The 26,728-nt window shown below is 41.6% G+C and overlaps 1 protein-coding gene across 1 annotated transcript in view; it reads right to left on the bottom strand.

The window, feature by feature from the left end:
* Nucleotides 1-4,547: 4,547 nt before the first annotated feature.
* ptchd4 (patched domain containing 4) overlaps nt 4,548-26,728 on the bottom strand; it is a gene marked incomplete at both ends in the record, with an annotated part of 45,938 nt that continues 23,757 nt past the window's right edge. Inside the window, one exon of the mRNA XM_084151433.1 lies at nt 4,548-6,229. Coding sequence (XP_084007559.1) covers nt 4,548-6,229 — 1,682 coding nt within the window. The remainder of the gene's footprint in view (nt 6,230-26,728) is intronic.

Raw genomic sequence — 26,728 nt, 5'->3', positions numbered from 1 at the left:
ACCCAAGACTTTCTATCTTTCACAGTGAGCACTTTGTCTCCATGCACTCTCTGAAAGATGCCTGACATGCATGTTCACTATGTTGGTAGTATTGTAGTTAAGATGGCCTAGCACCAAACGACACACAAATCCTTATGCAATAGTTTCCTTAATCTAAGGGGGGAAATCCAACTGCAATTGTCAATTGTTGACATTGACATGTGAGGTTGAAATGCTGTATGATAATTGAAAATATAAAAGGGGATGACTACAGAATTGTTGAATGAGCAGAAATTGTCTGGGCTACAACCATTGTGGAAATGGATAACAGACAATACAGCATGGATGTGTTCTTGCTGTTACATTTCTGATGTGTGGTTTTGGAACAGTATGCCTGTTCAACCACAGTTTAGAATTGCATAAACGTATTGTATGTTGTTGTGTTGTGGTATACCTGAACATGCAAACTCAACTATGCTGGTGTATCGAGGGGGAGACTTTAGTTCATCTGCTGCTTGAGTTATTCTGACTTTCCTATGCAATATTCTAATTCAGTGATCATGTTCAATAGTTATTTCACACATATTCTTATTACATTGTTTTCCTGGCAACTGCATCAGGTTTGAAGCCCATCCTTAGTATAACAAAGTGCTACTCGTTAACAGTGTTTGGGTTTTTATATTCACACACAGAGCATCAGACACCACATCAATACCAAACCTCAGATAATGACCTCATCACTGATGTCATCAATCAATGACCACGTTCTGATCTGAACAGTGAGTTGACACTCACCGACAAAATTACACCCTACCACACATACAATAAGCACCAACAAATCACTGCATCAGACAGCCTGATTTAAGAGTTAGACAAAACCATAAGCAAGGGAGTTTGGCAAATTAAACATTGGTGGAGGTAATGACTTTCTCAGTGGAGCAGACAGTGAAGTTGTTAGACAAGTGATGATCGGTCGCACATTAGAACACATACAAGACTCAGAAAGACAGCATTAAACATAGCTTCATCAGAGATGACTTGTACACAGTAAGCACAGCGAGCTGAGTATTTCAAAACATGAATCGGCTATCAGTCTTGCAAAAAAACATTTAAAGTTATTGGAGGGTTAAGCATGTTCATGGATAATATATAATGATATTGTAATCTGAATATTCAACAGTAGTTATGTAAGTATGGGTCATAACAGCACAGCAAGCCTTTTAGCTCAGTCTTAGACATTTTCTGCATATAAAATCGAAATACTTTGTCGTTGTTTGTTGTTTTGCAAACTATTCAGATAAAAATAAAATAATTATAACCAAGCCAGATAAAATTGCAGTGTAGGAAAAAGAGGATGTAATAGCTCCCTGTAATATAATGGCTAGGTAGTGAGGAATAAACAAACAAAGAAAACAAGCAGAATCCCATCCCATGTCTCCCCATAGAGAACATGTTACATTTGTTGATGCACCACAAACATGTAGGTCCACTGCAGGTGCAATAGGTCAATTTACTGTTGACATTCCACAATTTATTACTGGCCTACTGTGTTCAACCTTTTTTTTCTTTATTGCTTTTTTATAAGAACATTTCAGCTTTAAAAAATCTAATATCATAGAGGTTTCTTCCTTTTTTTCATAGAAAATATTTAAAAAAAATCATATACAATTATATTACATGTACATATGATCCTCTGGCTTTTGTTTTGTTGAACATAAAGGACATTTTGTTATTTTGTTGCACAAGATGTTATAGAATATGCATTTAAAAAACAAACATAGGTTAACACAGCGTTGCAAAATAAGGATACACATACTAAATATACATAAATTAAATACATGCATCAATACATTACAGTGCCATGCGTACACAGTCATTTTGGGAAGTCAATGATTTCAATTGGCATTTTGTCCCCATTATATTAAACGTTCATACCTTCTTACTGTACATACATGACATGGCTTTTACAAAACGCAGTGACACCAACAGCTGCAGTTGTTGTAGCTAGCCTATACCTCTCACTTTGGAGTAACTATGTCTGGTTAAAAGTTGTGAGATTCTCTCTTGCTATTTAGGCTTTAACGCTTAGGATTAATCATCACCACAGATAAGAGATTTGAGAATGAAATGAGGAATTTACCTTGTCAACATTTTTTACATGAGAGATTCATTCTTTGCTAACTTTGAGACAAAATGACCGTCTCTAGTCTTTTGTGAGGAGGGAGATTTCTTGCATGAGGGAGACGACCCTTTTTATCCCATTTATTTCACTGAAGGAGGAGTGGGAAATCCCATGAGCAGGTAAAGGCATCATCTTGATAACTAGCAAGCTAACTAGCAAGCTATTATTTCATACAGAAGTAGAAACTGCTCTTCTTGTCTTTACTTCAATATGTAGGCCTACAACATGATGCTTTCATGATGGTTAATTGTACTATTTTACAATTGTACTCTAAGCTTCTCTAACTTTTGGTCCAAACACACATAAAGCTGCTTCAGCTGCCCTGCTAGCCCTCAACCCTTTCCAGCAACATATAAAGACAGCAATGTCCTCTCAAAGTCATAACTTTCAATTAAGAATAACCTATGGACAGCCACATCCTTTTACATGAAAGGCATTCTTTTACATCCCAAAAGCCACCCTAAGATAACGTGTCAGAGGTCAGTGATGACTATCTCTTGCATTCTGACCTTGAGAGTGTGCTTGTTGGCCCTTACAGAGATCTTATCCAGCGTCATCAGACTTAGCTTGATAATTCGCTTGGTTTTCCCCAGGGGACAGGGACTCCATTCTGGCCACTCTGGATAGTAGAGAGGCTACTGGAGGAGAATGTTGATATACTCTGGAGAGTTCTAAAGTACATCAAGCAATGGACCATGAAAGTCATTGGAATATAAATAGACATCACCAATTGTTGTTTAAATAAGCATAATTGTGATGTATGGCATTGCTTTGAGGTTTGAACCAATAAGATGTCTTTTACATCATGATTTGATTTGACAGAATATCCACATGTACCAAAAGATTCGGCACTCAAAATGTTTTTTTCTCTCTTATTTGGCACCATAGTCTTTCACACAAACAAAAAGAGACAATGTATCTCTGATTAAATGATGACCTCCCAGGTAGCCTGTTGTGCCCAATCATTTATTTTGTTCATGATGACCCATAATCACCTCTTAATCATGCGCCATTGAAACGTGTGACACTGAAACGTGTTAAACACTGACCATACCTTGTCAACCATGATGTTCAGATTATTTCTCGATACACCTCATATCAGCCCAGTTAGAAAGGCAATACGATATTCAACCTCTGCAGTACTTCATCCTTTTGCTTTCACTAGTTCAAAGTTGCCCTTTCCCACCTAGTTAAGCCATCTGCTATGATTTCTAGAACATGCATAACTCTTAAGGGCTCTATTCAATCCGTATTGCAGAAGTAACAGCGTGGTTGAAATTGAAAGGCAATGTTCCCGCTTTAGCGGAGACTGCATTCACGGTAAGCGCTGCAGATGTCGGCTCAATTGGAAATTACCTTTACATTTCTATCATGCAATCAGTTACGCTTCAAGGATACAGATTGAATAAAGCCCTAAATTATGTACCTTGCTGCAGTTCTACTGTAATTGTTGGCTAAGAACAGATGTGAAAATGGAAATAAAGCCGATATATTTGTCTTCCTATAAAATGAACCTTGACAATTGTACCCACACAACGTAATGTGCAAGATAATTCTTCATAATGGACACAGTGTATGCCATCTGCCCAGTTCAGCTGTTCGCTCGGGTGTTTACCAAAAAGAAAGAATGGAATCTACTGTGGGTATGCTTTATTTCTGTGTACTCTCAAACAAATTCAAATGTATACCTCATGTCTGTCTGTCTGTCTGTCTGTCTGTCTGTCTGTCTGTCTGTCTGTCTGTCTGTCTGTCTGTCTGTCTGTCTGTCTGTCTGTCTGTCTGTCATCATACTAATCATACTATAAGGGGGTCTTTGTGATGGTGGTAGTATAAGCCTGTGTAGATGATAAAATGATTTAATATGGCAAATTGTAGAAAACAATTTAGATAACTTTGACCACCATCCTGGAGGTAGACATGGCTCTCATTCTTATGCTACCATGCTTTGCTCATGGTACAGTAGATTTACAATTGTTAGAATAAGATATATTATTCACTTACACATTACGCTGTAAGTAAATGTAGAATATTGTAGTTTCATCCTGGTTGTGTGAATGTGTCTGTATGAACAGCAGAGGGAACCATCCGCAGACTGTGCAGATAAGATACATTGTACCATCCAGTCTGAAGGAGTAGCTGATCAATGGGTCTGATCTGGTCTGGTCTGGTCTGGTCTCTACTCTAGACAGTATGGCTGCTGGCTGTCTGGCTGGGTCATGGCTGCTGGTCTATCTCTCCCTACCTCCTCCCTCTGAGGACCGGTCAGCTTTGACCATTCTGGCCCTGTGAGGGGCTACAATACATGGCCACCCTCGCTTTAGGACATGCTTCCAACAAGACCGTCCCGCTGCCTCTCACCGCTCGCCGCTCACAGACACACAGCCTTTCAGACGTTAGTCACATGATCAGGGTTCTCCCTGACTTCAATGCACTCTATCTCCTCCCTCTCCCTCACTCTCTCCCGCTCCATCATCTCCCGCTCCCTCTCTCGCTCTTTCCGTTTGGCCCGTTTCTTCTTCTTGTGCCTTTTTTTTGATGGGGGAAAAAACGTTAGAAACACAGGCAGGATGACGAAACAGTGCAGCACTGTGCAGCCTGCGGTGAGGAGGGAGCACTTGAACAGCGTGTAGGTCAGATTGGAAGGCACAAACACCAAGGGCAACATCCCGATAACGAAACAGCAGGCGTTTTGCAAAATGGCCGCCCCATGCTCCTCTAAAGAGATCTTAATGCACTGGGTCCTGGTGTGCTCAGTGGCCAGTACGAAGGTGTACAGGTGGGGCGCACAGTGATCCATGGCAAAGTTGAGAGTATAAATAAGGCACAGGATAGAGATGCTGTCCATGTGTACATTCCAGAGGGTCATGAGGCCCAGGACCCCCAGCTCTACGGAAGTGACGGTCAGGATCAACCAGAAGTTCCCCAGAGGGTTGATGACCAGGAAGAAGGTGAGGATGAGGATGGTGAGCACGCTGAAGGCCGATGTGAGGATGGGTGACACCACGGAGGAGCTGTAACGGTCCATGTAGACAAAGGTGGGGTTGAAGACAATGAACTTGATGTTGTTGATGAGCGAGAGGGGGCGGAGCCTCTCCAGCAGTTCCACCACCTCCTCCCGTGTCTTCTCCGTGGTCCGCGCCACCAGGTACATCCTGGATGCGATGATCTCCATTTCATCTCCATCTGTCTTGGACAGAATGATGTCTTCCATGAAGTGCTGATACTCCGGGCTGCGCAGGAAGGAGCCCTGCAGGATTGTGATAAAATCACTTTTGGTCGAGGCGCTCACATTCACCACCTTCAGATACTGAAAATAGTTATCCATCCAGGAGATCTTGTTGAAGCCGTGGCTAAGCGTTGTGAGGTGCTCCTGCACCGTGGAGTTCCAGTACTCGATGGGCTCGTAGATGTAGAAGCCGATCACGGGGCTGTAGTTACTGAAGTACTTCTGCTGGGTCGTGGCATAGGACACACTGGGCGTGTTGCTGGCTAGGAGGTTGACGATGTTGGATCCATCACTGATTTGTAAACATCCCATGAAGGAGAAGGAGGCGTAGATCAGGTAGAGGATGACCACGAAGGGCTTGACGTAGGTGTTGGTGATCCACTCCGTGTAGTGCTCCCTCAGGAAATGCTGGATGAAGTGGTTCTGGTAGGGCAGGACCTCGTGGTGCGTGACGTGGTCATGGCCGTCGCTCATCATGGTCTTGAACCAGGTGGGCTGGCGGTCCAGGTACTCCACTGAGGGGATCTTACAGCAGAACACACTGTGGTAGCGGTTCTGCTCTAGCTGACCAGCGAACACCAAGCAGGAACCATAGAAAGAGAACACGTAGAAGTAGTTGACCACGACGGCCACGCACATGCTCTGGCAGAAGATCTTCACCGACTCGATGTTGGTGAAGGGGCTGGCACCCATGCCAAAGGTGATGATGTACAGGGAACTGGTCATAGTATAGCACACCATGACGTCAGCGAAGGCGTCTGCCACACGCTCCTTGAAGGGAAGACTTTCTCGAGTTCTTCTCCAGCCCGCCAGGAGCTCAAACACTCCTTTGGTTCCATGACCTGAAATGACAGGAACACATACTTTGTCAATGCTAAGGCCAGTGAATACACATTATTCATACTATTTTTTTCAGTATGGTAACATTTTAAAATTCATACCATACAGCACATGCATTGTAATCCTGAAGTAAAATATTTAAAGCGGCAATCAGCAGATAAAACGATAACAAAGCGTTATTTCGCCCGTTTCTGTAAAAAGCTGATGGATGGGGCTGGAGAAATGTAACCACTCTGAAATTCATAGACATAGCTATGGATGCAAGTATTAACCATCCATGATATCAAAATTATAGTTTTAACCATGTTTTGAGGCTATACAGTGTTTGTTTACATTTAATTTTGTAGGCCCTAAACTCTGCTACCTGGAGATGCATGGCAAATGGTCCAGAAACAACAAGGAAAACACAAAGGACAATGCCCAAGGACTAGTCAGCCTTTCCCCCTCTAAAGGGCCACAATGTATCTCTCTGTTACAGTATCCAGAGGACTGACTATTGAATGTGTGATAGAATAGTACTATAGTATCTATGTCTGATATCAATCTGAAACTTGTTCACTGGGGATAACTCTGATGTTATTTATATGTATGTATTATCTCTGTGGTAACTTTTATTTCTGTACAGGGTGAACTCTAAATTACTCTATGCAAAGGAATCCTGTCTTATTTACATTAGTCTCATCCCCCACAAACACCTTTAGATGCTGTGACACCCTGTGGAGATTGGGCCTTGGTGGTCAGGTTACTGTAAACTTGGTATTGTTTGATTGGTCAATGGTTATTGGTTTTGGGTTGTGAAGGTTACACCTTCAGATGTTATGAATGGAATGAAATGCCTTTGTTCTCTCTCTTATCCTGTATCCAGTCCATGGAGGAAGGTTGTATGATCAATTCTCATTTCCTCTGGTCTAGTAGGCATCTCTTTGTTCATGCTTAGAATGATGCCTTGTTATGCTTGTTAATGCTTTGTAACTTAGGCTTTATGCCTTGTATGTGAATCCATTCATTTGACAAATTAATTAAATACACTTTTATTTAGAATTCAATTCTCAGACATTTCTTGATTGCCAATTACTGTAACTCAACCATAGTCTCCTTCTATTTTCCTATTTATTTTATGGAGTCAAATAAACATTTCAATAGGCTAATTGCTTAGTCTTATTATGATTTGCATGTGAGGTGTGTGTGTATATATATATATATATATATATATATATATATATATATATCTGATCATTATTACCCCCACTACACTTTGTTTACAAATATTGGAGCAAAACAAGCTTATATTTGGGGTTCTGATGGGGTATGACAGTTGAACTAAGCTCATGAGGCATTTCTAAGTTATATTCTTCAAGAATCAATTGATATATGTCATTAATTAACAAGTCCAAAAATTTATGTAGCAACTGCAGATTGCCTCTTTAAATGCAAAAATACACGAGTTAAATCTGTGGGCTTGCTCATGAGCTATAAAAAGAGCCGTAAATAGACGCACTCAGGGGATATGCTCCATATTCATCCACACACACACACATGCGAGCACACACACGCACACCCATTCAGTAGTGACGGGTCACAGCCATATTACTGTCTGGGAGCTTCCTGCCGTGAATATGTTGGCTTTTGAACAATTTAATAAATGTAACGCTTTTCCGTCTCCTAAATATTTCAGTGAGAGTGGTGGATTTGGCCCGTCTGCATGCTGTGTTCCACACTGTTTTAAATATTTCCTTTAAAATCTGCATGGTTGGGTCCTTGCTCTCAACGGCGTCATACAATTGGACTAATTTGACACAAGGAAAAAAAGTTAATTAACTATAAAGGATTACGCCGAAATAATGAATGAGGTGGATTGAATTTGCTTGCTTTTAGTTTTACTAAGCTGTGGTACAAGTCAATTAGTTAGTGTCAGTTCATTTAGAAGGTGTGTGGGAAATTCAGGCTGCATACAGTACATGCTAGCTATGATTTACATTTCAAATCAAAATCAAATCAAATTGTATTTGTCACATGCGCCGAATACAACAGGTGTAGACCTTACCGTGAAATGCTTACTTACAAGCCCTTAACAAACAATGCAGTTTTAAGAAGATAGAGTTAAGAAAATATTAACTAAATAAACTAAAGTAAAAAAATAAAATAAAAGTAACACAATAAAATAACAATAATGAGGCTAAATACAGTGGGTACCGGTACCGAGTCAATGTGCGGGGGTACAGGTTAGTCTAGGTAATTTGTACATAGGTAGGGGTAATGTGACTATGCATAGATAATAGTCTGACAATTCCTCTGAAATCGCCTAGTTTATAGGTCCTGGATGGCAGGAAGCTTGGCCCCAGTGATGTACTGGGCTGTACGCACTACCCTCTGTAGCGCCTTACGGTCGGATGCCGAGCAGTTGCCATACCAGGCGGCGATGGAACCGGTCAGGATTCTCTCGATGGTGCAGCTGTATAACTTTTTGAGGATCTGGGGACCCATGCCAAATCCTTTCAGTCTCCTGAGGGGGAAAATATGTTGTTGTGCCCTCTTCACAACTTTCTTGGTGTGTTTGGACCATGATAGTCATCTGTGGATCTGTTGGGGCGGTATGCGAATTGGAGTGGGTCTAGGGTTTCCAGGATGATGATGTTGATGTGAGCCATGATCAGCCTTTCAAAGCACTTCATGGATACTGACGTGAGTGCTATGGGGCAGTAGTCATTTAGGCAGGTTACCTTCGCTTTCTTGGACAGAGGGACTATGGTGGTCTGCTTGAAACATGTACAGTTGAAGTCGGAAGTTTACATACACTTAGGTTGGAGTCATTAAAACTTGTTTTTCAACCACTCCACACATTTCCTTTTAACAAACTATAGTTTTGGCAAGTCGGTTAGGACATCTACTTTGTGCATGACACAAGTAATTTTTCCAACAATTGTTTACAGACAGATTATTTCACTTATAATTCACTGTATCACATTTCCATTGGGTCAGAAGTTTACATACACTAAGTTGACTGTGACTTTAAACAGTTTGGAAAATTCCAGAAAATGATGTCATGGCTTTAGAAGCTTCTGATAGGCTAATTGACATCATTTGAGTCAATTGGAGGTGTACCTGTGGATGTATTTCAAGGCCTACCTTCAAACCAGTGGCGGTTTTACACGGAGGCCGGGGGAGGCCCGTGCCTCCCTGGAAATGTCCCTGGCCACCCCTGTGGCCCCCCCGTGCTGACCAAATAAAAAATTATGAATTTATAACTATTTTACACGCGAGCGCCAAAAGCGGAACTAATGCAACGCTCTACACGGCAACGTTCTACACGGGTAAATTAGAGTGGCGCACCCAAAAACTGTATCCTGCCATCTGCCTGCCTGCCACGTGTGGTGCTGCTTCGGTGAATGAGAGCTCAGCAACTACTATTTGCGAGAGGAGCTACGATTTGCAGGAGTCGAAGGTAAGGAAAACGATTTAATATCATAAGTGACTTGTTGTTCTTGCACATAGCCTACATGTTCCTTTTGTTCCTCACACATAAATCAAATCAAGTTTTTAAATGTCTGGTCTCGATTTGTTTAGAAATGTAATCATATCTAAGCAAACTCATCGAAGCAGAAGCAAATATCCAAATGTTAGTAGGCTATCCTTGCTAGGTCTACACAATGTTGTGATGTTAACCACGTAACTTCATCCGTCTTGGCTGTTGCATCGCGATAACAAATACATTTTTAGTAAAGTAATCAACAGGTTATCTGCCAGTGTTAAGTAGGGAGGGATGGTTAGGTAACAAAATGTAATGCATGCCCCTACGTTTTTTCTTCTTCTAATAGTTATCATGAAACGAGGAAGGGACATAAAGTCATTTTTTGCCCCAGCAAACAAAAAAGTGAGAGAAACAAATCGAGGTTTTGAGAAAGTTGAGGAAGAGGGAGAGCCAGCATGTGATGAAAGTGAGGGGTCTGACAAAGAGAGGGAAATTCCAGAGGGTGAGGAGGATGAAGAAGAGGGTGAGGAGGATGAAGAAGAGGGTGAGGAGAATGAAGAAGAGGGCGAGGAGAATGAAGAAGAGGGTGAGAAGCATGAAGAAGAAAGCATACAGGGACAGAGAGATGAACAGCCAGAGGGACAGCAAGTGGATCCATGTGGATCAAGTACTGCACCATCAGGTTTGTGATGAGGAAGGTTCTTACTATTTGCAAAGCAATGCAATTACAATGTAATGGTAGGCCTGCTGGGTGTCCTTAAAATGCTGCTTTCTGCTGTTAATTCTTTTTTGTGTCAATATGGCTCTGTTTTTTTTTTAAAGTAAATACTTTGCCTACATTTTGAAATACATGCAGATATACAGTAAATAAATGTTGTAGTTGTGCCCTATGTTTACTGTCCATCTTCTTCAGATATCAGCAAGTCTAAGTATGACGTACCAGTACAGCCGAACTTGAAGATATTCCCAACCACACTGATGGGGGACAGAAGACGAAGCTTCAGACCAAACTGGTACACTACTCATCCATGGCTTGAGTATTCTGTAATGACGGACTCTACATGTTGCTATGCATGTAGACATTTTAGCACACCAAATGCCCCAGACACCGTTTTTGTTTCAACACCTGGTTTTACAAACTGGAAAAAGGCAACTATGAGAAATGCAGGGTTTTCACTACATGCAAAGTCTGAACGACACAAGTGTGCAATGATCGCATGGAGGGATTATCAAAGAGCTGTTAGAACTGACGCAACACTAACAGATCTCCTTGACAAAGAACACACTAAACAAGTACAAGAAAATCAGGCATACATTAAAACAGTTGGGGAAGTGCTGTTGCTTACAGCTACACAAAACATAGCACAAAGAGGACATGATGAATCTGAAGGGTCCACTAACAAAGGAAACTTTAGGGAAATTCTTAACACAGTTGCTAACCACGACCAACTTGTTAAGAGAAGATTAACTTCCATTCACAATGCAAAGTACACAAGCAAGATCATCCAGAATGAGGTTTTGGGTTGTTTGGCAGAAATGGTTCGGTCTGAAATCATAGAAGAAGTGAAGAAAAGTGAGGTTTTTAGCGTCATGGCAGATGAAACAAAGGATATTTCAAAAAAAGAACAGATGTCCTTCACACTCAGGTACTATTACAATGGGGCCATTAAGGAGAGTTTTCTCCATTTTGAATCTGCAGAGAGGTTAGATGCAGCAGGGCTTACTGGAAAAATAGTACACTTACTGGAACGTTATGGCCTGGACTACAAAAATAACCTCGTAGGCCAAGCGTACAATGGCGCTGCCGTTATGAGCGGTAAGCATTCAGGGGTTCAGGCAAGGATCAAAGAACAGGCTAAATTTGCCTTCTACGTCCATTGTAGTGCTCATTGTCTGAATTTAGTGTTAGTTGATGTAGTCAAAAGTGTCCCAGAAACGGAGGAGTTTTTTTCTTTGTTACAGAGTCTTTATATGTTTACTTCTTCCTCATATGTGCACCCAAAATGGCTGTCTCTCCAAAGAGAAATGTATGGCAGAACCAGAGAGCTGCAACGTTTAAGCGACACACGTTGGTCATGCCGATTTCTAGCCCTACGTAATATCATGGACACTCTACCTGCCCTTAAACGACTACTGCAAGAGATTGCTCAAGAACGTCATGGTGAAAGAACTGTTGAGGCCCGAGGTCTTCTTGCTCAAATTGACCTAGAATTTGTTGTGCATCTTGTTACTCTGCGTAAGTTGTTTGGGGAGACAAAGCTATTGTCTGACATGTTACAGTCACAAACTGTTGATCTGTCAAGTGCTGTTGACTTAGTAAATGCTTTAGTCCTGACATTGAAAGACCACAGGCAGGAGTCTTTCTTTGATGAGTTGTGGGATGAAGCATTGAATATTTGTGAGCAGTGTGATTCTGCAACAAGGTCAGTGGCGAAACGTCAGAAAATGCTGAGCTCTAGACTCAGTGGCTACTGCACGCTAAGCACTGTTGGTCAGAGGGAGGTAGAACGTGACAAAGATATGTTTCTCACATCATTTTTCTATCCTGTAATTGACAGCATGCTCAATGAGTTGAACAGACGTTTCTCCAATACAAACTGTGAGCTCATGAGAAGCATACAGTCTCTCAGTCCCCAGAGTGATACCTTTTTAAAGGAGAGCAATGTTTTTTCATTTGGCCGTTTGTATAATGCAGACATTGATGATTTAGGGCATGAGCTCCATCAATTTAAGAGAGTTTTGGACAGAAAAATACAGAGTGGTGAAGTCAAAAAGCCATGCAGTACAGTTGAGCTGGTTTGTTTTATTGAGCCATACAGGGAAGTTTTCTTTGAGCTCTTTAGACTGTGCAAGATTGCTGTAACCCTTCCTGTAAGCTCAGCCTCTTGCGAACGCAGTTTCTCCACACTGAAACTGATAAAAACCTTCCTGCGGTCCACCACTAGTGATGAGAGACTCAGTGATCTTGGTGTCCTGAGCATAGAGTCCAGAAGGGCCAAGGCTCTGGATCTTGATGTATTTGTGGACCGTTTTGCCAGACAGCACAACCGCCGTATCCTGTTGCTGTAGTGTATCTATATGATATATACGCTAGTAGCGTATGAGTGCCGCTGTGAGGAAAAATAGATATAATGAACAATAAAACAACAAGCTTGAGCTTCTTAAGACACGGTGGGTTTATCTGTTCTCAATACCACCGGTAAAATGAATGGAGTTAGTCTGGTGTCCACATGAAGTTACGTGTGTAGACAAAGAGTCTGGTGTCCATATGAAGTTACATGTGTAGACAGAGACAGTCTGGTGTCCATATGAAGTTACATGTGTAGACAGAGACAGTCTGGTGCCCATATGAAGTTAAATGTGTAAACAAAGACAGTCTGGTGTCCATATGAAGTTACATGTGTAGACAGAGACAGTCTGGTGCCCATATGAAGTTAAATGTGTAAACAAAGACAGTCTGGTGTCCATATGAAGTTACATGTGTAGACAGAGACAGTCTGGTGCCCATATGAAGTTACATGTGTAGACAAAGAGTCTGGTGTCCATATGAAGTTACATGTGTAAACAGAGACGGTCTGGGGTCCATATGAAGTTAGATGTGTAGACAAAGACAGTCTGGTGTCCACATGAAGTTACATGTGTCTACTTAGATGAACCCACCGTGTCTTAAGAAGCTGAAGCTTGTTTTATTTTTCATTTTACATCATCTATCTTTTTTTCCTCACAGTACCAGTAGTTCCACACACTACTAGAGTGTATGTATGTTTGTATGTATGTATATATATCCCACCAATCCTCTCTCAAGAGGTTTTCAAAAAGGGGCAAACTCATGTCTCAAGACCTGCTTCTGTTGGTTCCCCTCTCCTGCCTGTAACTTTCCATCCACATCCCCAAAGTTTTGTGGCCCATTATGACATCACTCCATTAAGTGATTGCTGCATGTACTGCTCTAAGGAAACACTTCTCTCTCTCTCTCTCTCTCTCTCTCTCTCTCTCTCTCTCTCTCTCTCTCTCTCTCTCTCTCTCTCTCTCTCTCTCTCTCTCTCTCTCTCTCTCGATAGATAGATAGAGTTTATGATTTAATTCTTTTGAATTATCTCTGCCAAACATCTATGTACTACAAATCTTCAAGCTCCACAGATGTTTTATGGCATCCACTAAACCTCTTTAGATATTTGTAAATTATACAGTGTGATACCTTTCAACGAAAGTTTATTTTATTTTTTACCAACTATGATTTTTCCTTTTGAAAACAAGCAAAGCAAGAAAAAAAAGAAACAAAATCACTCCAATCATTGCACACTTGTGTCGTTCAGACTTTGCAGGTCCAGCTTTGACATGATGATCTAACTAACACTAATATTGTAACTAATATTGTAACTGAAATATGTATGATCCTATGATGAGCGATTGCTTACTTCCCTTTCACTCTTAAAAAATTACTGGAAAAAAATGTATATAAAAAGGTATATGTAGTATATGTTTGTTTAGTGAGCATTCATGCTGTCATTTTTTCCTAATGTGAACTATGGTGGAAATGTGCTGTCCTAAATGGACTTGCCCATATATGTTGTAAAGCCTTTTTTTGTACACCTGCTCATCAACTGACAGTGAAGTACACAAAGACACAGACACACACACACACACACACAGACACCTGTAATATTCTTGTTTTCATGTTGTTGCTGATATCCATCAGTGTTGTTCATATTGCTACATTGTGTTGACATGATTGTTGCTTTTAAACGAATGTTAACTTAATGTTTATTGTCTGCATCCTATTGGACTACTGGATGTTAATGTGTAACATGTTTCCCTGTTTATGTGCTTTAGCAATACTGTATGTCAATATGGTCATGCTAGTAAAGCCTCTTTGAATTGAATTTCTTTTCTGATTTGGTTTATTTTACCTAAATGGATACAGGGTAGTGTGTTTTGTTTATAAATCACTCAGAAAGTTTTCTTTCTTAAAACAAAATGTGGAATCAACTGTCCACAGTAGTGGGGCTTCCATAAATAGGAAATGGCACATTGTTGTACCCTTTGTTGTATCCTGGAGTTTTGTTCACATTGAATATGAACCCTGTATTTGTACCCTGTACTTTTTTTATTTTTTTATTTTATTTATTTTTTCATTTTTATGGCACTATCTCTCTTGCATCTGCACTCTTGTACAAAATACGTGTTATAATAAATGTCATATGATTTTAAAGTAAAATAAAGTTTATAATCTTTGAATATCATGTGTTGCCAGTTTTTTTATGTGTGCCCCCCTGATTAAACACTGGCCCCTCCTTGGCCCCCCTAGTAAAATGTGTCTAGAACCGCCACTGCTTCAAACTCAGTGCCTCTTTGCTTGACATCATGGGAAAATCAAAAGAAATCAGCCAAGACCTCAGAAAGAAAAATTGTAGACCTCCATAAGTCTGGTTCATCCTTGGGAGCAATTTCCAACTGCCTGAAGGTACCACGTTCATCTGTACAAACAATAGTACGCAAGTATAAACACCATGGGACCATGCAGCCGTCATACCGCTCAGGAAGGAGACGCGTTCTGTCTCCTAGAGATGAAAGTACTTTGGTGCGAAAAGTGCAAATCAATCCCAGAACAACAGCAAAGGACCTTGTGAAGATGCTGGAGGAAACAGGTACAAAAGTATCTATATCCACAGTAAAACCAGTCCTATATCGACATAACCTGAAAGGCCGCTCAGCAAGGAAGAAGCCACTGCTCCAAAACCGCCATAAAAAAGCCAAACTACGGTTTGCAACTGTACATGGGGACAAAGATCGTACTTTTTGGAGAAATGTCCTCTGGTCTGATGAAACAAAAATATAACTGTTTGGCCATAATGACCATCGTTATGTGTGGAGGAAAAAGGGGGAACTTGCAAGTCGAAGAACACCATCCCAACTGTGAAGCACGGGGGTGGCAGCATCATGCTGTGGGGGTGCTTTGCTGCAGGAGGGACTGGTGCACTTCAAAAATAGATGGCATCATGAGGAAGGAAAATTATGTGGCTATATTGAAGCAACATCTCAAGACATCAGTCAGGAAGTTAAAGCTTGGTCGCAAATGGGTCTTTCAAATGGACAATGACCCCAAGCATACTTCCAAAGTTGTGGCAAAATGGCTTAAGGACAACAAAGTCAAGGTATTGGAGTGGCCATCACAAAGCCCTGACCTCAATCCTATAGAAAATGTGTGGGCAGAACTGAAAAAGCGTGTGCGAGCAAGGAGGCCTACAAACCTGATTCAGTTACACCAACTCTTTCAGGAGGAATGGGCCAAAATTCACCCAACTTATTGTGGGAAGCTTGTGGAAGGCTACCCGAAACGTTTGACCCAAGTTAAACAATTTAAAGGCAATGCTAACAAATTCTAATTGAGTGTTTGTAAACTTCTGACCCATTGGGAAAGTGATGAAAGAAATAAAGCTTAAATAAATAATTCTCTCTACTATTATTCTGACATTTCACATTCTTAAAATAAAGTGGTGATCCTAACTGACCTAAGACAGGGAATTTCTACTAGGATTAAATGTCAGGAATTGTGAAAAACTGAGTTGAAATGTATTTGGCTAAGGTGTATGTAAACTTCCGACTTCAACTGTAGGTATTACAGACTCGGTGAGGGAGAGGTTGAAAATGTCAGTGAAGACACTTGCCAGTTGGTCCGTGCATGCTCGGAGTACACCTCCTGGTAATCCGTCTTACACGCGGCCTTGTGAATGTTGACCTGTTTAAATGTCTTGCTCACATCGGCTATGGAGAGAGTGATCACACAGTATTCTGGAACAGCTGGTGCTCTCATGCATGCTTCAGTGTTGCTTGCCTCGAAGCGAGAATTAAAGGCATTTAGCCCGTCTGGTAGGCTCGCGTCACTGGGCAGCTCGCGGCTGGGTTTCCCTTTGTAGTCTGTAATAGTTTGCAAGCCCTGCCACAAGTGTCAGAGCCGGTGTAGTAGGATTCAATCTTAGTCCTGTATTGACGCTTTGCCTGTTAGACGGTTCATCTGAGGGTATAGCGGGATTTCTTATAAGTGTCCCGATTAGTGTCCCGCTCCTTGAAAGCGGCCGCTCTAGCCTTTAGTTTAGTGTGGATGTTGCCTGTAATCCATGGCTTCTGGTTGGGATATGTACGTACGGTCACTGTTGGGACGACGTCGTCAATGCACTTATTGATGAAGCCGGTGACTGACCGGGTATACTCCTCAATGCCATTGGATGAATCCCGGAACATATTCCAGTCTGTGCTAGCAAAACAGTCCTGTAGCATAGCATCCGCGTCATCTGACCACTTCCGTATTGAGCGAGTCAATGGTACTTCCTGCTTTAGTTTTTGCTTTTAAGCAGGAATCATGAGGATATAATTATGGTCAGATTTTCCAAATGGAGGGCGAGGTAGAGCTTTGTATGCGTCTCTGTGTGTCGAGTAAAGGTGGTCTAGAGTTTTTTGCCTCTGGTTGCACTCGTGACATGCTGGTAGAAATTAGGTAAACGGATTTAAGTTTGCCTGCATTAAAGTCTGCGGCCCCTTCATTAAAGTCCCCGGCCACTAGGAGCACCACTTCTGGATGAGCATTTTCTTGTTTGCTTATGGCCTTATACAGCTCGTTGAGTGCGGTCTTAGTGCCAGCGTCGGTTTGTGGTGGTAAATAGACTTCTACGAAAAATATAGATTAAAAGTCTCTTGGTAGATAGTGTAGTCTACAGTTTATCATGAGGTACTCTACCTCAGGCGAGCAATACCTTGAGACTACATTAATATTAGACATCGCGCACCATTTTATTCTCCTGTGATTGCACGTTGTCTATTAGAACGGATGGTAGAGACGGCTTACCCACTCACCGATGAATTCTCATAAGGCACCCTGATCTCCGCCCCTGTATTTCCTTATTTTCTTCATGCAAATGACGGGGATTTGGGCCTTGTCAGGGAGCAACATTATATCCTTCGCGTCCGACTCATTAAAGAAAAAAGTATTCGTCCAGTTTGAGGTGAGTAATTGCTGTTCTGATATCCAGTAGCTCTTTTCGGTCATAAGAGATGGTAGCATCAACATTATGTACAAAATAAGTTACAAACAATGTGAAAACACACACAAAATAGCATAATTGGTTAGGAGCCCGTAAAATGCAGCCATCCCCTCAGGCACCATTCTTCCTTTCCTACATATCTGGCGCCATTTCCTACATATCTGACATGAAAACACATTGCATTTCTGGGTATGATTGGAAAAGCCCTGGGTTACATTAACGTGATTTATGAGTTGCAGGTGGGGAATGGATAATAGTGTTGGGCCCATCTGGTAAATATCCCCAGATAATATCTCCACTAGAATGACTGTGAAAACATCCTCCATTACCAAAGCTTTGGTCTGATGTCACCAAAGACCTGCCAGACCTCTACATTTGTTTTATTTGTTTTTACAGCGTCTTTGAGATTCTCTTTGTAATGAAAAGCACTATATAAAATAAATATATGATTATGTGCATACACAACTTACAAACTCAATCAGGCTGACAGGGACAGGGTTTCCACTCAGACACAATAAAGATTGAGATAGTTAGGGCTATTTTGAATTCGAGCTGTACAGCACAGAAATTCATGCCTACCATGAATATATGAATACTAGGTATATACTGTACATTGAGATTACATGGCAGAGTCATGACTGGGTTGTAGGCTAGTCTCTGAGGCCTAATACCCAGGTAATAGCCTGCAGGTACAGACAGGACCTGACTCTATAGGACGTCTGGCTCATCCATATCGTCATCAGGGGCATCCCTTAGATTAAAGATCTCTCTCTCTCTCTCTCATGAAAAGGAGAGTCGTTTGTGCCGACTAACATGTGTGTAACAGAAAGGGGAATGAATGAGCCTCCACACACAGACCAAAGTGCCACACTTTCCACTCCACTGAACCCCTGACAGGTCCTTTATCACTAAACTCCAGTTACATTAATGATTGGGTTAAATAATACAAGTTCAGAGAGGCATTAGAAGGGCAGGCGTATAAAATGGTGCTTGGGACTCAGCCAGTTGGTCCTCCTATTCAACAACAACATCAGTCAGAAACAGCAGCGGTATGTATGTTATCACTCCCCTCAGATGCTGCTAAAATGCTGTATTCGTTAGCTACTGTAAGGTGTGAAGCAGGCCATAAGTAGGCTTGAGGACGCACTCTAGGCGTTACACGGATGAGTTTGTCTCCTGCATGGCTCTATGAATCTGTAAGGGTTGGTGTGAGGTGTGACCATGGTGCGGTGCAGGATATACAGTAGGAAGTAGGCAGAGATGGCGAAACAAGGATCTTTACTGGTGGTCCCGAAGCTAGAATACAAAATAACGGACTTATCACGATAAAAGAAAGGTAGAGCAAATAAGTCTCCAAAAACCGTCTGACAGCCAAAATACGAAATACTACCTAAGACTGAAACAAATAACGAAACAGGGAGAACACTTTTCAAGTACCTGTTCATAGGTCTTTGATCAGACACTGCGTAGTACTGCTGGACATAGAGAAACTAGCAGAGAAAACTGATCAAGGGAACACAGGGAAGTGAGGGCATACATACACAGGTGAACAGGTAGACACAGGTGACACCAATAAGATAATGATTAGTCCAGACTGTGAGTGAGGAGGTGGAGGATGATACCTAGTGGATCGCTCTGGAACTGCGACCCCCTCCTGTAACATGAATCAATGTTCCATTCTAGTAGTGCCAGGCTGGCCGAAGTCAGGAGCACTGCTGGCTGCTAGATTCATACAAGTCTGTTGTTCTGCCTCCTTCTGACACCATGCCTACATGCTCACTGGACTGCTGTGTGTGGAAGGAGATGAAGCTAGGGGGAGGACATGGCGCATGCCTGTGTTGCAGTAACTCATAGGAGGGAAAGCACCAGGAAGGATAAGCAGGGAGGGTGGGTGGGGAAAGGGGAGGGAAGGGGATCCACCCCCCAGTAATGAAGATGCTTGATAATATCTTCAACTAGTTTTCTATTTTTAAAGTGACTCTCTCTGAGGTATGGTGGAATGTCTTTGCTATTTGAATGCAGGACTATGGAAGCTGGTAGTTCACCAGTAAGATAATAAATAATTGAGCACATGAGGAATAGCTCTTCTTTAGTTTCTCATCATTCTGTACAGGTAGACTTGTGAAGAACAAGACCTTTTTGGGATTGCATTCGATCCATTTCTGCCTCTGGGCAAAAACTTGATATAATACTGTTTCATGAATACACACTTGGAAGATTACAGTTTCACTTTGATTACTTTGAGGCTTACTTTGAGGCTACTTAAACCCTTTAACTTGTGGGAATCGGCCTATATGGATAGGGCTAAATTGAAATGTTTTATACAGAAGAAATATGAAAGGCATATACATAGGTCTCACGACTTCCTCTAAAGTTGCCTCCTCTCCTTGTTCGGGCAGGTTTCGGCGGTCGTCGTCACCGGCCGTCTAGACACTGCCGCTCCTCATCTCATCATTCCATTGGTTTTGTCTTGTTCATTACACACACCTGGTTCATATCCCCTCAATAGTACCTGTATAAGTGTTCCCTCTGCCCCCTTGTCTTTGTGTGTGATTGTTTATTGTGGAGGAGAGAGAAGCTCGGTGGAGCTCCGTGTATTTTGCATTGCCGGGATATTTCCCTGTGTGCCTTGTATTTTCCAGTGCGCCTGTTTTGCGCACTGGAGTGTTTTTGACGCATTATTGCTTCACTCTGTATTTGCAGAATAAAGCCTGTTATTCTGTGATTTACCCTCCTGCGCCTGACTCCTTCGACATCACCTAATCACAATAGGCATGATAGAAATTGAAAGGGAACATTTTGGAGATTATAGAGAAATTATTTGACCAAAGTTGAGGACACAACAGTTCATCTGACACAAGACTGAATCCAAACATTACACTGTAGATTTTATGTGCATTTTACATTTACTGTACTTTACACCGCATTAGATAACAAAATCTGAAATAAACTCTGTATACATTCAGTAACATGATAAGAATATTCCTGGAAGATGTGGGGTAGGTGCAACATAAGACAAAAAAATTACAAAGGTTTGAGTGAGGGGACTAACTGGTGTCTCCAAGTGGCCACACACCTCTCCAAAGTCTGCACAATTCCTAAGTAATTTCAATGAACTTTTATGACTCAAAGAAGAGTCTTCAACTATAAGGTGCTTTTTTGAGCTCTCCTAGCTGTGCCGTTGAGGAACTACAGCAAGCACACTTGTAGTTTTGTTTGGAACACAATTCTGCTGCATCCTCGCCATCACTCAATTACTTTAGTTGTTTACGCAATCCAAAAACTGACCATTATAAATTTGAAAGCTTGTTCTATTGCCAACATGACTAGCTAAGTTATAAAATATGATCTTACAGTGTTAGTCTTACACAGGGCAATTCAGAGAAACAGATCTTAATTTTGATGCACATAGAAAGCAGTCATGCGTGCATTCAGGTGCGTGTTCTGCAGCAAATATTCTTCAGAATAGACAAACATAAGCTCATTCTGTTCAGAACCATCCAGGGTATGACGCCATGTTATCTTGTTGATACTGTGTATGACATAAGTTTTATGATATGGAAATGTGAAGTGCACATTTGGACTCACGGGTGTTTGGCTTGCTTGTATGACATTAAAGCGGTATATATTATAATCCTCAACGTCTCATCTTTCAAAAATTAATATGCAGCATTTCTCTCACTCAGACAACAAAAAATGTGCAAAAGTAGCCCAATTAGCAGGAGGCATGGGGGCAACCTCTTGTCGCACACGGTGCTCAAGTTCAGAACGTCTGTCAGTCAAAACCCATACAGCGCTGTGAAGCACAGAGCCAGAGCTCTGACGTCATTTATAAACACTGTGTTCCAATTTAGGTGCTTATCAGTGCCCAAATGTGCAATTTTCAACCAGAATACGGTTACGGGTGTAAAGGACTAGCAAGAAACAACTAAGTAAAGCAGGGAATGTAACAGAATTCAAATTAAGGTGTGAGAGAACTTTCAGAAACAACATTCTTGATTGTGATATTCATTCAGTTATGCTCAGACTGTTCAAGGATGGTTGCAAAACTGAAAAGCCAAATTGTAGCTTACAGCACGCTTGCAACTGCATAAGCTTCAGAGAGAGGAGTTGATTTACAGTCCACAGGCCTTCCCAGCCATGTCCCTCATGTGCTGTAGCGCCATACTGTTGGCAGCACATACAGTACGGTATGTGTGGAAGGCCTAGCATGGCTTCAACTCAGCTCAATCTGCCAATCTGCCAATAAAACAAAACCAGTGCCTCTTGATCCTTCACAATCTAATTTTAATGACTGTCCTATGACCATAGGGACAGACACCCCCTAGCCATACAGTCGGACAGCCACACATCTCAGGACATTTAGAGTCAAGAGGAATAGGCTACAGCAGGGAAGGGCAACTGGCGGCCCCCCATTTGTAGGCCCGCGGACCAATAAGTGGGAGGGAAACTCAATCGGGGTCTCTCAACTTACTATTGAGAGTTAGCATAATAGAATACACAAGGTTCAATTTCGAAATTTGGTTGAAATCAGTCACTTAATTAGCCTATGTCAGCAAAAACATTTTAAATTTGTAAGTTAGCCTAGCGGCCAGCTATCTAAACTTGTAGTAAGCATAGTCTAATTACCGACCGGGGTGGGGCCCATTGATCATCAGTTATCATATAAAAAACGGCAAATATTTGCCTCCACCCTATGGCAAAATGTGTAGAATTGCAGGAAATTTGCTGTAAAACTGGATGTGGGTACGCATGATGAGTTCTGTTTTTTTGTGGCACCCACCCCCATCAAAGTTGCCCATCCCTGGGCTATAGGGAGGCACACCAGCCATGCTCTCTCAGGAGGAGGGAGGCACTTTATGTTGTAATCCCAGACATGATCTAAACATCCCATTCTCACGATGTTGCCTGCCACCGTAAATTTTGTTCCGGATGGACAGAGGACATTAACTTTAAGATTAAGATCACTTTATTGGTCAATTGTCAGTTCAAACCGAAATTTGACTTCAGCTTTTAACCCAACCCCTTCGAAAGACACATACATACACATACAGGTTTTTGGAGAGGTGCTGGGGGCTGCCACACTGGGCGCCCCGGGATCTGTTGTTGTGGGGGATTAAGTGCCTTGCTGCAAAACGGCAGGCAATGGTATCTAGGATTTGATGCTAGCAACCCGATTGCCAGCTCACTTCCTGACAGAATTTTCCTTTCGGACGCAGCATTAGAACTGGCAACCCTTTGCTGGCTCGCCTCTCTAACCGCTAGGCTATCTGCTGCCGCCGATCTCCGAAGCGGAGCGGCGTGCCATGCGGCAGTAGCCAACGGTGTCTCAGGAGTAGGCGGTTAGATGAAAAGTTGTATCTCATTTCCACTGCAGCTCCCAGACAGGTACAACATTCCACTGAGCTTAAGGGGGCAGTTTGTCAAAGGCCTCTGGTGGACCATTTCAGGCATGACAAAGGACCTGGAACCCTTATTGGCAGGAGGGAGGCCGCATCCCCGAGCCTGAGTCGCATCGGCCCCGAGTCATTAAACCAAATTACAGCTCTTAAACTTCAATGGCACACAGGCAGAAAACACATCAATCTCAGATGAGGAAAACACCTCGCCATCGATTTTTTATTCGCATACATTTTTCACAGGTGATGTGAGAGCAAATATCGGAAAGATAGTTCTGCTTTCTTCGAGAATGTATCAAACTCGATAAAAAGACAGATGAGTAGTACTATGTAATAAAGAATGTGGCTTTTTGGAGTATAGCTTACCTACATCGAAGTAAACTCATGTCAAATCAATATCCTGACAGAATCTAAAATCAAATCAGGTGTTTAGATAATAACTGACTTTATAATCTGTTTGTATCATTCTATTTCTGTCACGTTCGTTGAAGGACGGGTCAGACCAAGGCGCAGCGTGATATACGTACATGTTTATTTACACTGAATAAACACACGACAAAACAATAAACCAACGACACGTGAAGTCCAAGGTAGCACACACAACATACCTTACACGGAACAAGATCCCACAACCCACTAGTGCCAATAGGCTGCCTAAGTATGGTCCCCAATCAGAGACAACGAGCTACAGCTGCCTCTGATTGGGAACCACACCGGCCAACATAGATCTATACAAAATAGATCGAAACATAGAAAACACACAACAAAGAATATACACACCCTGACTCAACATATAAGAGTCCCCTGAGTCAGGGCGTGACAATTTCCCTCTGAGCAACATACTAGCTCTTGTTAGATTTTTGAAACATGTCTTTCGATAGGCTTTCGTTAGTCTACAGATGCTGATTTCCCAATGCTGCCTACTGCTGCCTTTTTTCCAAATCCTGGCCTAGTTACCAGCAGTGTTCTCTCTGTAGGTGAGCTAATCCCTCTGCAGTGGATTACAGATGCAAGTGTAGCCTACAATATTGTATAAGTGAGAGAGGGAAACCCTGATAACAGACACACAAACACGAGGCAGCATAGCTAGCCTACACATGGGCATCACATGTGGTGCCAGACAGCTTAATCTACCCACTGCCTGCCTTGAGGCATGGAGAGGGGAAACCCAGCCATCTGGAGAAACTCACCACTAATGGTCAGAGGTGGAGGGATGTGAGAGACACACACACACATATACTGTAGGTACCACTATCAGTCTATTCCTTAAACCTGCAGCATGGTGGAAAACATATGAAAGATATGAAAACTTGTCACCCGCTGACTGTAAAACAGCCACCATGGGCAAATAAAGATATGAGCTTTCACTTCATTTGGTTCGTCAATCATCTTCCATTCCCAACTCCTTTGATAAAATGTACAAGATACAAACACAATCTGAGAATATTGTTTTATTTTGTGGCTCTTTGTGTTTCTTTCTGTTTGTTCGTTGAGTGCAAATCTAAAAACCCCAAAGGTGGCCAAGTTTGCTCAACTGGAAACGTTATGTTTCTGCAGTGAATCTTCAGATTCATAATAGGAGTGTGATGTGTCCTTATGAGCCTGTCCCTGTGGGGATGGGGAAGCTAGAACTGCATTTATGATACTTCAGGAATGCAAGGGAAATCATAAATTACTGTTAGAGTTCAAATGGGAGATGAATAAAAACAATTGAAATAGGAGGGAGGGAATAAATACGGTCCCCTGCAAAACTGCACGAATTGGCTATGGAACTTTATTTGAATGAGAAAAGAACATTAGAAATGCATGGTATTCATCATGGTGTTGAACCGGGGTGTTAATTAACATGGCAGAACAAAATACAAATAGTAACTGTGTCATTGTAATCAGTTAATTAGTTCTATTGATCTGACTGAGACTGCTTTCGGTTAACAAAGAACTGCTCTATAACATGACATACTGTATATGGGGCAGAATGGTGGATTCTCTGTCTATGCATATCTACATGTATCTGTCAAACATAGATACATTTATATTCATTATTTCTCTGGATGGATCGAACCCATTTCATACCAGTGTTTGGGTCATATAAATTTAAGAACAATTTATTGGATGCAGTTTTATTGACACTGGTTCTCTAAGAGGTCATACTGTACTGCATGGGGCGGAGAGTCTTTATGATTGGCCCAGCAATCTCTGGCTAAATTACTGCTTTTAATTTAAAGCTTCCACTTCTGCGATGACCAAATAAAGGAGCTATTCAGACATATCCACAAGAGATTACACGATTTTACCACAGCACGTTACATATGGGAACAATGTAACACAGCTATTCTCTTATTATGAACTTGGCAATCTGTCTTGAGAGGCCAACATAACTATAGACCTGGAAGGAACAGATCTGTGAAGTCAAAGCACATTTCCTAGTTCAATTAAAGATGGTTTACCCTAACATACCACTGCATTGATTCTCATCTATAAAGTGGCTTCCTCCCCAGTCAATACTCGTCTTCTTATTTACCACAAAGCAAACAGCATCTGGCTAATTCTTACTGCTGTAAACTGGAGTCAATGGTAAGAAAATACAGAAAAGAGACATTTGACAAACTGCTCCTCTCTCTGAGTTCATTATGTTTTTAGACAGGCATAAAACCAAAGTTAAGATAGATGACGTGAATGAATCTGGGCAAAACATACAGACCCAAGTACTTTATGGGCAAAAGTTCAGGTAGGGGAAAGTCATCTAACCATATTGCACGGTGAGTGGTTTCTCTCTCTGCCTGGATGAACATGGAAATGCCATTCTAACTTAGGCTATTGCGGCATTGCCCTGAAATCTCTCTGCTTCCTGGTCCAACACGGCAATGGGAAATTAAATAGCTGTTAGCGTAATGACATGTAATATGTTATGCTTGAGGACATTAGTGATAAGTAGCTCTATCAGAATGTATCTAATGACTTCCTGAATATTTTTCGCTCTCCTTGGACCAGATCAATAGGTTTTGTTCAACACATACACTTTCCTATCCACTAAATGTATATAGTTTGGTTTTCTCTGCGAGGTAAATTAAGTTTGTGTGAATCTTTCTCTCTCTGTGTGTATGCGTGTGTGTGTGTTTGTGAGAGGGAAAGAGAAAGAGAGAGTGTGTTTATTGGTTTATTCGGATTCCCATTAGCTTTTGCCGAAGCAGCATCTATTCTTCCTGGGGTCCACACAAAACATTAAACATGACAAGTAACAAAACACTGATACACCGATAGACAAGGACAGTCACACACATTTTTTAAAAGAACAATATAAAAACAATACAACAAACAACAACAAAAATAGTACAAACAATACAACAACAACAAAATAATGTGTGTGTTAGTGTCTGTGTGTGTGTGTGTGTGTGTGTGTGTTCCCTCAGTCCCCGCCGTTCCATGAAATGTTGTTTTAATCTTTTTTTTAAGGCAATTTTGCTGTTTGCTTGAGTAATTGGAGATGGAAGGGTCTGTATAATACTGTGCGTTGCCGTGAATTCGTTTAGGACTTGGGGACTGTGAAGAGTCCCTGGTGGCATGTCTTGTGGGGTATGTATGGTTGGCTGAGCT

This window comes from Coregonus lavaretus (assembly GCF_964263955.1).
Source record: "Coregonus lavaretus genome assembly, chromosome: 33".
In the NCBI taxonomy this organism is placed as follows: Eukaryota; Metazoa; Chordata; class Actinopteri; order Salmoniformes; family Salmonidae; genus Coregonus; species Coregonus lavaretus.
Note: the sequence above shows the minus strand (reverse complement) of the source record. Positions and strands in the feature narration are given on the sequence as shown.